Source organism: Magnolia sinica, chromosome 17 (genome assembly GCF_029962835.1).
Source record: "Magnolia sinica isolate HGM2019 chromosome 17, MsV1, whole genome shotgun sequence".
NCBI lineage: Eukaryota > Viridiplantae > Streptophyta > Magnoliopsida > Magnoliales > Magnoliaceae > Magnolia > Magnolia sinica.
Genome location: NC_080589.1, coordinates 4,406,231 through 4,418,715, shown reverse-complemented (window position 1 = coordinate 4,418,715; position 12,485 = coordinate 4,406,231). Strand labels below are relative to the sequence as shown.

At 41.3% G+C, this 12,485-nt stretch overlaps 1 protein-coding gene across 5 annotated transcripts; it reads right to left on the bottom strand.

The window, feature by feature from the left end:
- Positions 1-6,416: 6,416 nt before the first annotated feature.
- LOC131231228 (uncharacterized) lies at positions 6,417-12,485 on the bottom strand. 5 transcript variants are annotated; one of them, XM_058227358.1, is made up of 8 exons: positions 12,362-12,485; positions 10,002-10,529; positions 8,995-9,060; positions 8,734-8,900; positions 8,206-8,371; positions 7,680-8,111; positions 7,153-7,257; positions 6,417-6,845 (listed from the first exon to the last, which is right to left on the bottom strand). In XM_058227358.1, exons 2-8 carry the CDS (start codon positions 10,491-10,493, stop codon positions 6,555-6,557), a joined length of 1,719 nt encoding a protein of 572 aa, XP_058083341.1. In that variant the 5' UTR covers positions 10,494-10,529; positions 12,362-12,485; the 3' UTR covers positions 6,417-6,554. The 5 variants fall into 5 exon arrangements, with proteins under 5 accessions (XP_058083341.1, XP_058083337.1, XP_058083339.1 ...); XM_058227354.1 differs by lacking the exon at positions 12,362-12,485 and adding an exon at positions 11,978-12,355; XM_058227359.1 differs by lacking the exon at positions 12,362-12,485 and adding an exon at positions 11,978-12,355 and having other exon boundaries at positions 6,703-6,845; positions 7,125-7,257.

Sequence of the window (12,485 nt, the reverse complement as noted above, 5' to 3'; positions counted from 1 at the left end):
GGAAGCTCCCCCCTGGGGACTTTGAGAACTCCTATCCGCCATTATTATCTAATAAAGAGGAAGGAGAAACTCACCGGAGGGAGAAAGGAAAACGGAAATGGCGGAAAGAGGCACCGACGGTTAGGAGAAAGGAAAAGAAGGAGATGAAAGGCTATGCAAACCCCAAAGAAAATGCGGAGCGGGAATGGCAAGAGCAGTAAAAGTTTAAAGTGCGGGGCCCCTGACGTTATATAAGGTCGCCATACGGCAGAGACAATTAATGGGGAAATGATTCGACGCCTGCATCGATTCCCTCATTCGACACGTGGCGCACGTCGACTGGCGACAATAATACCTTTGCTACGTGTCCAATCTTCGTTGGCGGGATGTGCGATTTGACGGCTGACGGCGCATGCGATGTCAGGAGCTGAACCGTCCCCCATCAAAGGCCTTACGGAATGCATTTAATGACCACGACTCATCTCGGACTGAGTTACGAACCGACTCCAAACTCGCTACTCCTTAGTGTCATATGAAGCACACGGAGTAAGGGGGCTTACTGTTGGGGACAAAAATACAAGTCCGAAGACTCGGACTTAATGCCTCGGGACTCGGACTTAATACCTTGGGTCACCGAAGGATGTGTCAAATCCGAGGCATGGTTCGCTAAACCGAGACAACGGTTGAGTCGGTTCGGACGACTTATCAGCGTTCCGGGCATGTGTCAGGCGGACCACCTTGCAAGACCGACCGTCGCTAGGTCAGATCTCATCCCGGATATCTTGGGATAAGATCTCCGACCCCGAAGCTCACGGGATCGGATGACGGCTCAAGGTGGGCACGATCCTATCTCCGTGATACCAGGAGAAGATCCCGCGCTCAATATCAGGAGGACCCCAGCATATAAAAGAAGGGGGGGCCCTCACCTTGAGAGGTACGAAACAAATTTCCTCTAAAAACCTTTCAATACTTTGAGACCCCGAGTCCAGGCCTGACTTTGGATCGGAGGGTCCCCTGCTCGAGCCAGGGTCTCCTTTGTCCTCTTTCTGTGCAGGCATACAAGGGTCTAGGAGGACAAACCAGACACATTGCATCAACATTCTCTATACAGGTTTGAATATTCTTTTTTCATGCTTATTTAACCCATATCTAGATCATGTCCTGGTTGATGTTTCCGCGCCCAACAACAAACACCACAAAGCTATCACATGATATATGAAAGTCACTGCTTTCAAAATAAAAGAGCTCATCCAGAGTATTAATTCTCACTTCGGCATATCTTAAAAGTCGTCGTGTATCAATCACCAAGTAGTCATGTCAATTTCACATAATTGACATCTAATCCAGCTATCCAAATTATCTGGTTTCGCTGGGAATTTAGTTCAATTCGAGTCGCATGCTCTCGCACACATGCTACACATGCATATTGATACACGTGTAATTAAAATGGGCCATCAGGCCATCCACTAGACGTCTAACCGTACTAAATGAAGCTTCACAGCACATGAAACGTCAAACCCAACATGGCCTCACACGTGGCATACGCAGAGTAGTGCTATTTACCCCGCATGCAAAACGTACATGGCTCATTATTCAAAATACATTGATTGGACGATCCTAACCTTTCAACCAGAACCACCAATGACTCAGATTCATTGATATTTATTGCTTTATGGCCAACCAATCCCTGATCTCTCAAGATGTCTGGTTCGGATCATCATACGCATGTGCCACGTGTACGTCGCAAGATCTATCTGCACGAAAATAAGGTTCCTCGAAATGCAATCTTGTCGAGAAGGCACGTGGCCAACCTGGACTCGCAGTTGTCTGTCTAATGAAAAATCTGCTAAGTGCACTCGCGCTTGTAAACTAGCGAGGACACTCGCGGGGGTAGTCGTAACCCAGTCGACAAAATGAAAGATCCAAGCCGATCATGTGGTGAGACCCATGGTATAGATGCAGTTTTCTAAAAATAAATTTCACACGCGCACTAAATGGGTCACACACGTGTGAAAGGAATTCACGGTTACACATTCATTATGCTTCACGAGCTGAGCTGCCAGGGCGATATTTCGCTCCTGGAACAGCGTATGTGGGGGCATCAACTAATGGCACCGTTGATGGGAATGATCAATTACCATACGTTCGAATGTGTGTGGCCCACCCATTGCGTGTTTGTATAATCCAAACGGTTCAAACGGGAACACTCCTCAGGGAAACCGTACAATCCCAGAATCGTCTTTATCAAAGACTCGGTGAGACACACCACGAGGTGCATTGTACAATCATACCTAAAGCCTATATATATTTGTAGGCTACCTTGATATTGAAGGAAGCCGATTGGCTGGTGAGTGTGGGTACGTAGCGTGCAAAGAGGGTCAATAATGATGTATTTATTATATCTACACCATTCATCCATTCAGAGGGATCATTTTAGCTTATGAGCCCAAAAATGATTCATATCCAAAGCTCAAGTGGACCACACCACAAATAGAAGTGGGACCGTGATTCCCACCATTAAAGATTATTAGGGCCCACCACAATGTTTATTTTCCATCTAATCTGTTCATAAGATTGCACATACATGGATGAATGGAAAAACAAATATCAGATTGATCCAATACTTATGTGACTCATGGAGGTTTCAATGGTAGACGTTTAATGTCTCACTGCTTTATGCAGTGTGGTCCATTTGATCTTTTGATCTGTCTTATTTTTAGGGATAAAGTCTTACAACGATGTCGCCAAATGTACGGACAGTTTGGATATAACAATACCGCATGGTAGGGCCCACGGAACTTGGTGACGCCAACACACGAGCAATGTCGGTGGTGCGTGTACACCAGCCAATCCGCGTCCGATCTTGAAATGTTTTGAGCTTAGTTGGTCCCATGAACCGGTGGAAGTGACCTGATGAACGGTTAGGATGACATATACAATCCATCTGCAAGTTTTTACGTTGGGTGCACCATTACAGTATCCTCCATTGTGCCCATTGAAGTGTTCCATCTAACTTATGGATCAGGCTGATTTTTTTGAATATAGGCCTAAAATTGTGGGTCTCATCTAATGGACGGATTTGATGGAGCTCAAAGACCATGGTAGGCCCCACACAGCTCTAACGCATGGCAGTCCACACGTATCATGATGCATATGATGATGGAGTTAGGCGCATGCATGTCTGGCTGCGAGTGCACCCCGTTTCTAGTCATGGCTACGTCCACGACACGTCGAATCAATCACGTTGTTGGAAGTGGGGTCCACAAGCAAGATGCGACCCACGTTCGATGCCACAGCGAATGATGTGATGGACGAAGGGGAAAGAGAGATGTCTTGTCCGAAAGGAGATGGGTCTCCCTTACATAGCCGGAGTATTCTACAACTACGCAGCGGCGTAAAATACCCAAGCTATGTGGAGCCCACCATGTTGTATATGAAAATCCAACCCGTCCATAAGATTAAAATACTTATTTAAACCGTACATAAAAAATATTAGAGTGATAAAAAATAAATTGACCATAACAGTTAGAAAAATGAAAAATTGCTCCAAAAACCTCAAATTCAAACGGTGTGGCCCATATGAGTTTGAATGTAGATGGATTTTGTATATTCAGTCCATCATGATGAATTACACGTGATTAACGTCTTGGATGAAATATACACACCATGGTGACCCCACGCACAAACGTACGGTTTCCATTCCACGTCAATTTCCCCTGGTGTGTAGAGCACCTGAGATATCAATGTAGCTAGTGTTTTCCACGTGTCCTAGAATCAAGGATGGAACCCGATGGACGGAGTGGATTTAACATATACAACTAGTGGGCCCCACAGAGCTAGGGTACTTTACACGCGACGTAAAAACAAGTGTTGCAGATGATTCCAGTCCCCAGCTCGTGCGATGACGTGGCAGACAGTTCGGACGGATGAAAGCGACCCTCGCAGGCGACAGGGACAACACCGCGCGCGGACCGCGCGAGCTTTGCCGTATCACCACGTCATCCACGTCATCCGAAATCTTTGAACTCTTGGGGGCCCACGTATAGCCGACACCTTCATCAATCCGTTATCAGAAAACAGAGTTACTTGATACTCTGACGGAGCCTGATGGATGATACACAGGCACGTAGAGTTTATATAAAAATCGCATGTTTTTTTAATAAATAATAAAATTTTAAATTAAACTGTCCAAATTACAGGTCCCAGCTTACCAGTTTAGATGTATCATAAAGCAAATTTACAGTTATTTGATTATCTGACCATTAGATTCGTGGACGTTTACTGGACGGCTGAAAATGCAAAATATCCAACGGTCCTGTCTCCACAAAAAATTATACACTTGTAATTGCAGCAGTAATCCCACCGATTACAGCAGCGGATTAGGTGTTACTCGGGTAACAGCTTAATGGGTGTTAACCTTACCGTGGGGCCCACTTTGATGATGTGTTGTATATCCACTCGACGTCCCAAAGATTAAGTAGATCTGAACCTGAGGCGGGCCACACCAAAGGAAATAGTGGTGTTTGAGTGCGTCACCGTTAAAAATCCAAAGGACCCGTCACAAGGTTTTCATAATGTTTATTTGCCATCCAACCTGTTGATAACGTCAAGAAGACCTGGATGAAGGAAAAAGATAAATATCAACTTGATCTAAATCTTGTGTAGCTCACAAAAAGTTTTTAATGTTGATTTGTCACTGTTTCTAATGATGTGATTTATACCCTGATCCATAGCTCAAGTGGTAGAATGAGTGAAAGATACCTCGTTTCATTGAGGTCTTGGTATCAATCCCTAGTGGGGGTGGCTAACAGTGAAGTGTGATCTGCCAATAGGGTGTACTAACAAGCTAGCAAAAAAAAAAATGATGTGATTTGTGACTGTTTTTAATGATACATTTTGATCCAAAAAGTTTTTAATGGTGATTAGAGTGGTGGGATATTTCAAGGGAATAGTTCAAAAACACACAAAAAAAGGTGGTTGAACATGGTCAGCTTGACTCAATTTCACCAGACTAGACTCGATATTTTACAATTATAAATTTTTAAAAAAAAAAAAGGATAGGAGTATATTTAACATAGTTAAGATAAGTAATATAAAATACAAATTTTGTTAACATGCCGTTCATTGGTGCATTTTTTTAGGTCATCTTTCCTGCAGTGGATATTCTGTAGTAGAGATTGTGGGTTTGATTCCCTCCTCCATTTATTAATGTCCAAAATTAGTCACTGTGAGTTGCGCGGAATCAATTGAGTGATCGAATCACCTCTCGAGTCATCTCGAATGAAGATCGAGTTAGATACAAGATCAAGTTTCCTAGTGACTTGGAGTTAACTCGGCCGAGTTTCGAGTCAACCTAGCGAGTTTTAGAACTATGAAGCTATGTTCGGAAGAAAGGGCCCCACAAAAAGGGATGGTACATTGGGCCCTATTCCATTACTTGGTTTTTATGTTTCATGGGGAATGTTAGAATTGGCCTATTTCTTTCTAGAAAAATATTAAATTTTGTTTAGTCGACGAACTAGTTTTTTTTTTTTTCGAGAAACTTGGGAAAGTTGAGGAATGGAATTCCTGGGAATATAACAACAAATTAAAAAGAGGTAACCTACTTGAGTTTTAACAAAACTAGGGAATTACTAAGCAGAGAAATATAAAAACCAGCAACTAAACACCCCCCTCAATGTTGCTAGGAAAACCAGACTAAGGATGTTTAGAAATTGTATTTGATCACTGGCACAGCTGGTATTTGAAAGCTAGCTTTTATGAAGGAAACAAAGGACATACCTTTCTACTAGAACCATTTCTAAGCATTTTCATTTATCAAACGCCGAAAAAAAAGGCCCCTTACGGATTCCACTCCATGGGGGCTACTTTCTTATAACAAAATGATCTTTCGAAAATAAAATGACAAATACACCAACAAACTCTTAATATGATTAATGACTTCTTTTTTTTTTTTTATACTATTTTTTCTTTTCTATTTTTCTTCTCAAGTCTATTTTGAAGCTCCCTCTGTAAAGTCTAAGAAGATTGTTCATTCTAATAAAATGCCCAAACTCTGACAGTGTCTGAACTGATTCCCTGGAAATAGCCCCACACTCTTTTTCCCAGAGATGGGGGTTTTTCCCCCTTTAAACTGGTAATTTCAAAGGACTATAGTCCAAAATACACGAAAAAAAGGCGATAGGCGCCGACTATTCACCAGTACTCAGTATCCTATCATCTTGGGGCAGTGTACTATCTCAAACCTAAAGGTGGAATGCTTGTTAAGAGTCTATTAGATATAGTGCTATCATTATATGCTCAAAATCTTAATGATTTTGTTTGATCAATTCCAATTTTTGATTGTTAAGGGGGTTGATTCGACGTGTATTTGATCTTGTTCAGGTGGGACATGTTGGTACATGTGTGGCGAATCCAGATCTCTGGTTGAAATAGCATTTGGAAGATCGGTGAAGAACCAATGCATTGTCGGCGTCAATGCCAAGATCACAAAAAACTCTTTTATGTTCAAACTCACTGAGATGTACAAAGGGAAAGAAAAAAGAGCCTAACATGAACATCCTTGTAGATCACTTTTATGGCCCGCCACGACAACTTCCCGATCCACCCAATGTCAGAACAACGTCTTGAAGATCACTACTAAGCATTGATCGTTTGGGTAAGGACGGCGTGGATCTGATGATGGACAGCGGTTGATCTTGATGGACACGATAACCAGATTCTGGCAGCATGATTGTTGCCTGTTGCTGAGGTGTGACACGAGCGGTACAAGTGTGGGTGGGCCGCAAATACGGTTGGGCAATAGCATTTGGACTGGCTAGAGATGGATTCTTGGGAAGAACTGCTTTCGTGACAAAACTATGCCCCTGATCAGCAGAATGTAATTTGTAAGATTTAGAAATGAATAGAAATAGAAGAATTTGGTTCTGTTTCACGAATTATGCCGCGTTTGGATGCATGAGCTATCTAAATTGTAAAAGTTAAGATTTTTCCAAACATTCATGGCAAGGAAGGAGACCCCAGAATGCAGTCACATTTACTTCAAGTCCAACTAGAAGTGTGATGCTATTGCGATTTCGAAACCAGACCATTGATATGAATGGTGAGGAAATGGCAATTCGATTAGAGAGCGCATCCAAACGCACCGAGCAGCAGAAGTTTTGAGAAGTTTACAGGTGTGAATAAGACCCCTCTGAGTATCTGTCCGTTAACTTTAGCGGTCATGAGGTACCCAGAATCAAAAGCCCCATCGATCATGCCGTGGACCTCAGCTCCAATCTACAAAGGAAAAGTGGGCCATCAAAAATGAAATTTGAAGAGATGATTGTTCTTTGATTCAAGGTTAGAACTAGCATAAAGAACTTTCCTAAATCATGACTGCACATGCCAGCCCCACACATGTATAGGACATCTCGCCACGCAGCCGGTGGGCCCCACCATGAAGTGGATATGGCCCAAAAGTCAGGCCAACCAACTCACCAAGTGGGTACATGTATGAAAAATAAGAGATGGTCTAAAAATGCTGATAAGGGCCTGGATTAGATCGACATGAATGGCCCTTCTGATGAGTAGGCCAGCCTATCATGGCCCAATCGATGGACAGCTCAGATGTCCTGCACTCATACCTGATCAGCACTTGTGGGATTGGGGAAAAGATCTTTGAATAAGAACTTTCAATATTCACTGAAATGAATTCTTACCAATGTGGGAGCTGTTGATCTCTGAGGAAGCTTTTGATCAGACGGTGCGAACTGCACTTGTTGCCTTCCGGAGTGGACCACATGGAGACGCTGTTCTGGCTTTCGCTGTCTCTGAAACTCGCCACCCATGAAATGGAAATCCTGATCAGACCTTCCAACGCTGTTCCACTGCTCTGTTTGGTTGCTGGTCTGATTCTGCTGCTTGAACAAACCAAAAGGCAGAGAGACCATGATTGAATCGGAAGCTGCAGATGACGGCTTACAAACCGTTGTCTGTGTCTGTTCTTGATCGGATTGGGTGGGAGATGAATGCTGTGATAGGGAAAGAGAATGCTCTTCTTGTTCCGATTCAACCGCCCACACCTTATGATCGACGGACTTCCTCCTCTTTGCATGAAAATTCGGTTCTCCATTTCCAAATACCATGTTTGTCTGTAATAAGAACAGACATGGAAATTTATAATAATCATTCTAAGTTCTTCTTCTTCTTTTTTTAATCTTGGCATCTAAATCTAGTTGGGCTTACATTCTTCTTAATTGAATTCTCCATTTCTCTGAAGTATCTTGGCTTTTCTTGGTTGCAGTGATTACTGAAAATCTTGCATAAGGAAATGTTGTGACGGCCATTCGGATGATTGGCTCCTAGTTGAAGTACAAGCAATTCATTTATAGGATGCTCATCTTCTCCACATCTACAAGTACAAAACACGAGAAGATTTTAACATTTCGAAACATCCTTGATAATAGGTCCGCAGACTTGCCAATGTGGCACATGTTTGTACGAGATCCAGGCTGTTCATCGGTGGGCCCCACTAAACTAGCACAACAGCTTCCTATGTGGGGCCTGCCAATGAACATGGCATAAGATGTGGCCATTCATCGATCTGGCCCCAAAATTAGGCGTGTCCATTCATCCATTTTGCTGCACATGTACAAAATAGTGGATGATTAACAAAACCAATACAGGACAAACAGAAATGAGCAAATCATTAAGAACAAGTTCACCACAACCATGGTAGTCAAACAATGAAAATCCAAAGGTTAGAAGTACTACCCTCCATAGATGACAATGCTCGAATTGATAACTGCGGCACTATGAGAAAACCGCCCTTGTGGTTGGTGGCAGCATATATCGAGCTGAGTCCATGAACAGGTATGCAAGTCCAGAACCCAAACATCGTTGTAGTAATGCTTATCCCCAACGCCACCTATGACGTAAACCTACAACAAATGAAGGACATGGATTAAATATTTTTCAGCAATTCAATTCTCTTATATAATCATTTTTTCAAAATTTCCGACTGATGGATCTTGCCTTGGTCCCGATATTTACAGCTGTGTGACCTGCTCTAGCCCCAGGTGAAGGCCCTTGAACTGCTAACTGTAACAAAAGCAACATGTATCAACCACCGGAGCTTTAAAAAGAAAAAAAGAAAGAAAGAAAAATAAATAAATAAATAATTTTTTTTTAAAAATGTTTTAAATCGAGTTTTATGTGTGCTCGAGTGGGGTTTGATCAATACAGTCGATTTTGGTAGCAGATGGATCATAAGAAGCAAAATGACCCAAATTTGGAATGTCAAGATCTTCAATCCTCCCCACCAGAGAGGCGCCTAATACATCAACAGCATCGAAATGACATATAACCGTGTTTGAATGCACCATCAATTGAATTGCAATATTTAATTCGTATAAAGAGGAAATGGCCGAAGTGCATTTACCGTCATTAGTATTCATACTGTGGGACTAGGCTCCAAATTGCAATTTTGCTACCTTCAGATTCAGATTGAAAGGAATGGAACTGCAATTCAAGAGCTACTTCCTCATTATGAATACTAGAAAACAACATCACAACTTGGGTCTCTTCCCCTATTCCGAAAACGTCATTGTGCTTCGATACAATAGATCATCCAAACGGAGCATGAGAGAGGAAACATATTTCTCTATTTGAGGGGGAAAAAACGTATTGTCAGAAATCAATTTCCATTTCCCAGTATTTCCACTATAACTGTATTTATTCAATTCTCCCACAAAACATGTTAAGGCAGCAAACTCAAATGAGGTGACCTTATGTGGAATCCATGTGAAAACTAGAATCGAAAACAAGCAACAGAAGGAAAATCAGAATTAATGGTTCTCCATTTCTTAATGATTCCAGGTTATTTCCATATACATGTTTTAGTTTTCCTCCATCCAAACATGGAAAAGAAATTCATGCTTCCTTAAAACAGAATAGAAGATTTTCTGAACTTCTGCAAGTATAGCCACATAAATATCTTTAAAATAGAAGTTAACGAAAATCAGAGATGTCGTTAGACATACCTTCGACCAAGTAAGCATGCCCATGTCAAGAACTTCTACCTCGCCGTGATATCGATCTCCACAATCTCCACCATATACGACAAGTTTGTTCTCGATTGCAACAGCCGTGTGGCTATCCCTCGGCACCGGAAGATCACCCTTCACCTCTGGAGAAGTCCATTTCATGGTATTAAGGTCTAGAACATGTATGTCATTCAAGTAGTTCGCCTCCCCTTCTCCACTACCACCAAATACCACAAGTTTATTTTCGCCTACGATTGTAGCAGTGTGACTTTCGCGAGGTGAAGGTGAGACCCCTTCGCAAGTGGGCTGGCTCCATTCTTTGGTCCTAAGATCCAAAATATGAAGATCATTCACCTTCTTAGAACCATTAGTACCCCCTAATACTATCATCTTATGCCCTACAAGCACTGCACTGTGGCTGTCCCTTTTACCAGGCTGCTGGCCTGTGGTTACTAATGCAGTCCATGCCATTGCATCGAACTCGAGCATTAGGATATCGCTGAAATGCAACCCACCACAACAGCCCTGAAATAAGCAGAGATGGAGATCTTGAAATGTGGTGTGGAATAAGGTATGGTTATTTTTTATTGAAACAAAGAAATGGGTATAAAAGCACTCGTACGAAATTCAAGAAAGAGACATGTATAGCTTAAAATGTAGTCATGGAAGTGAAATTCTCATACCAAAGTGAATAAAACTCATCCTGATGTCATTGTTTGGTGAGAAAGAGAGAATTATAAAAAGGAAGGTATTCTTCAAAAGCAAAACAATGTAAAGAAGATCAGGAGACTAAGACTACAATACTCAAAAGAATCCAAATGAGTGGAAGAACAACACGCAAATGCTAGTGAAAATTCATTGAAGAACATAGAGGAATGCTAAAGCGATTCGTGTGAGAAGAGATTGAAGGGGTAAATTGCAGCACATGAACATGTGGGTGACATCGATGCCGTGTACTTGGTGGGACTCAACACATACATACCGTGTCCCAAAACCCAGTTTAGTCCACTCATCAGGTGGGCCACAAGTGTACATTAAATAGTGGCTATTGATTACTTTCATTTTTAACCATCCATTTTCCTCATATGAGTGTGGCCAAACTGATGAGTGGATTGGCTTTATTCATGGGCCAGGGATTGTTAATGACTGGCCCCACCTAAACAGTTGGCCCTGATCTTGCATGTGCATGCCATGTTGGCATGTGTGCAGCATTTCATCATGCCAATGCTACTCATGGTGTTGTTTCCATGAAGCATTGGTTCCCAATAAAATTCTAGCTTTCATTGCTGAGCTGAATTGGGCATACCAAACCAGACATACTCAACAAAAATGCATTTACAGAGTCCCAAACAACATTGGAAATTTATCAATCAAAGCTGATAAATAAATAAATAAATAAAACCCATCATCCATGTAAATGAACAACTACAAAATGAAAAAAGGGGGGAAGGGGTGAGAAAAGGACAAATTCCATAAGAATTACACTTTAAATACCCTTTTTCCTTGGAAAAATTTGCAAGTAACCTTCAAGAATTATAGGAAAACAGAGAAAGGAAAAGGAAAGAAATAACAAAAACAAAAAGAAACGGAGAAAAGTAGAAACGAAAAAAGAAGAAGCAGAAACACCCAACATCATGAAAAAAAAAAAATTTAAAAATCAACTATGAATCCCATTCAACTGCCCAAAGAAAAGTGAACTGATCTTTAACATAATGTTTGTTTTTTTTTAAGATAACACCCCCTTTTTCTACTTTTGGTAGAGGGATATACCAAAAACAGAATATTAGAGTACCAAAAGTAGAAAAAAGATTATATGCACAAAAAAACATGGGGTGAGAATATCATCTTTCAAAGAACAACTAGGCACATATTACAAGCAAGAACTCAAAATTAAAAATAAAAAAGTAGAAATCTACACAAAATCAAATACCAAAAGAATGGAAAAAAGAAAACATGGGTTTGATCAAACATACCCCAAAAACATAAACAACGCCATTAGAAGAGCAAGCTGAGTGTCCCCATCTCTCACAAGGATTAAATCCCATAACCTTTGGATATAACCACATAGCTTTGTTTTTGACAATTTCACAACCCAAAGACCCCATCTCTCTCAAAAATCCCACCTTCCAAACAATTAAAAAATAAAAAGAACAAGTCCTATGTTCTAGTAATGAAAGCCCAACAACCTATTGTTTGAGAAAGAGAGAGAGAGATGTTTGGATAGTACATGAACAAACCCAAGTGAGATAAGAGACATTAAGTGCATGTAGACATGAAAAGATAGGTGCTTTCATGTCGAAAGCACTGTATTCAACCAACAAGGAGAAAACAGAAGGTGGTGGAAAAGGCAGATATACTTGAATTCTCCTTGGAAATTAACAGATGGAGACTGATAGATGGGTAGGTTGCTTTCAGGATTTCTTTTAACTAACTCAGGAATCATTTTCATACTCTGGATGAGTGTGGTGGGCCATACTCATG

Excerpts from the sequence above, each read along its gene's own strand:
- LOC131231228 (XM_058227354.1), bottom strand. The coding sequence starts at position 12,109 with ATGGGGTCTTTGGGTTGTGAAATTGTCAAAAACAAAGCTATGTGGTTA. Across the intron at positions 9,061-10,001 it reads GCATGCTTACTTGGTCGAAG|TTAGCAGTTCAAGGGCCTTC; the intron begins GTATGTCTAACG and ends CTTTTGTTACAG. Across the intron at positions 8,372-8,733 it reads AGCATTGTCATCTATGGAGG|ATGTGGAGAAGATGAGCATC; the intron begins GTAGTACTTCTA and ends TTGTACTTGTAG.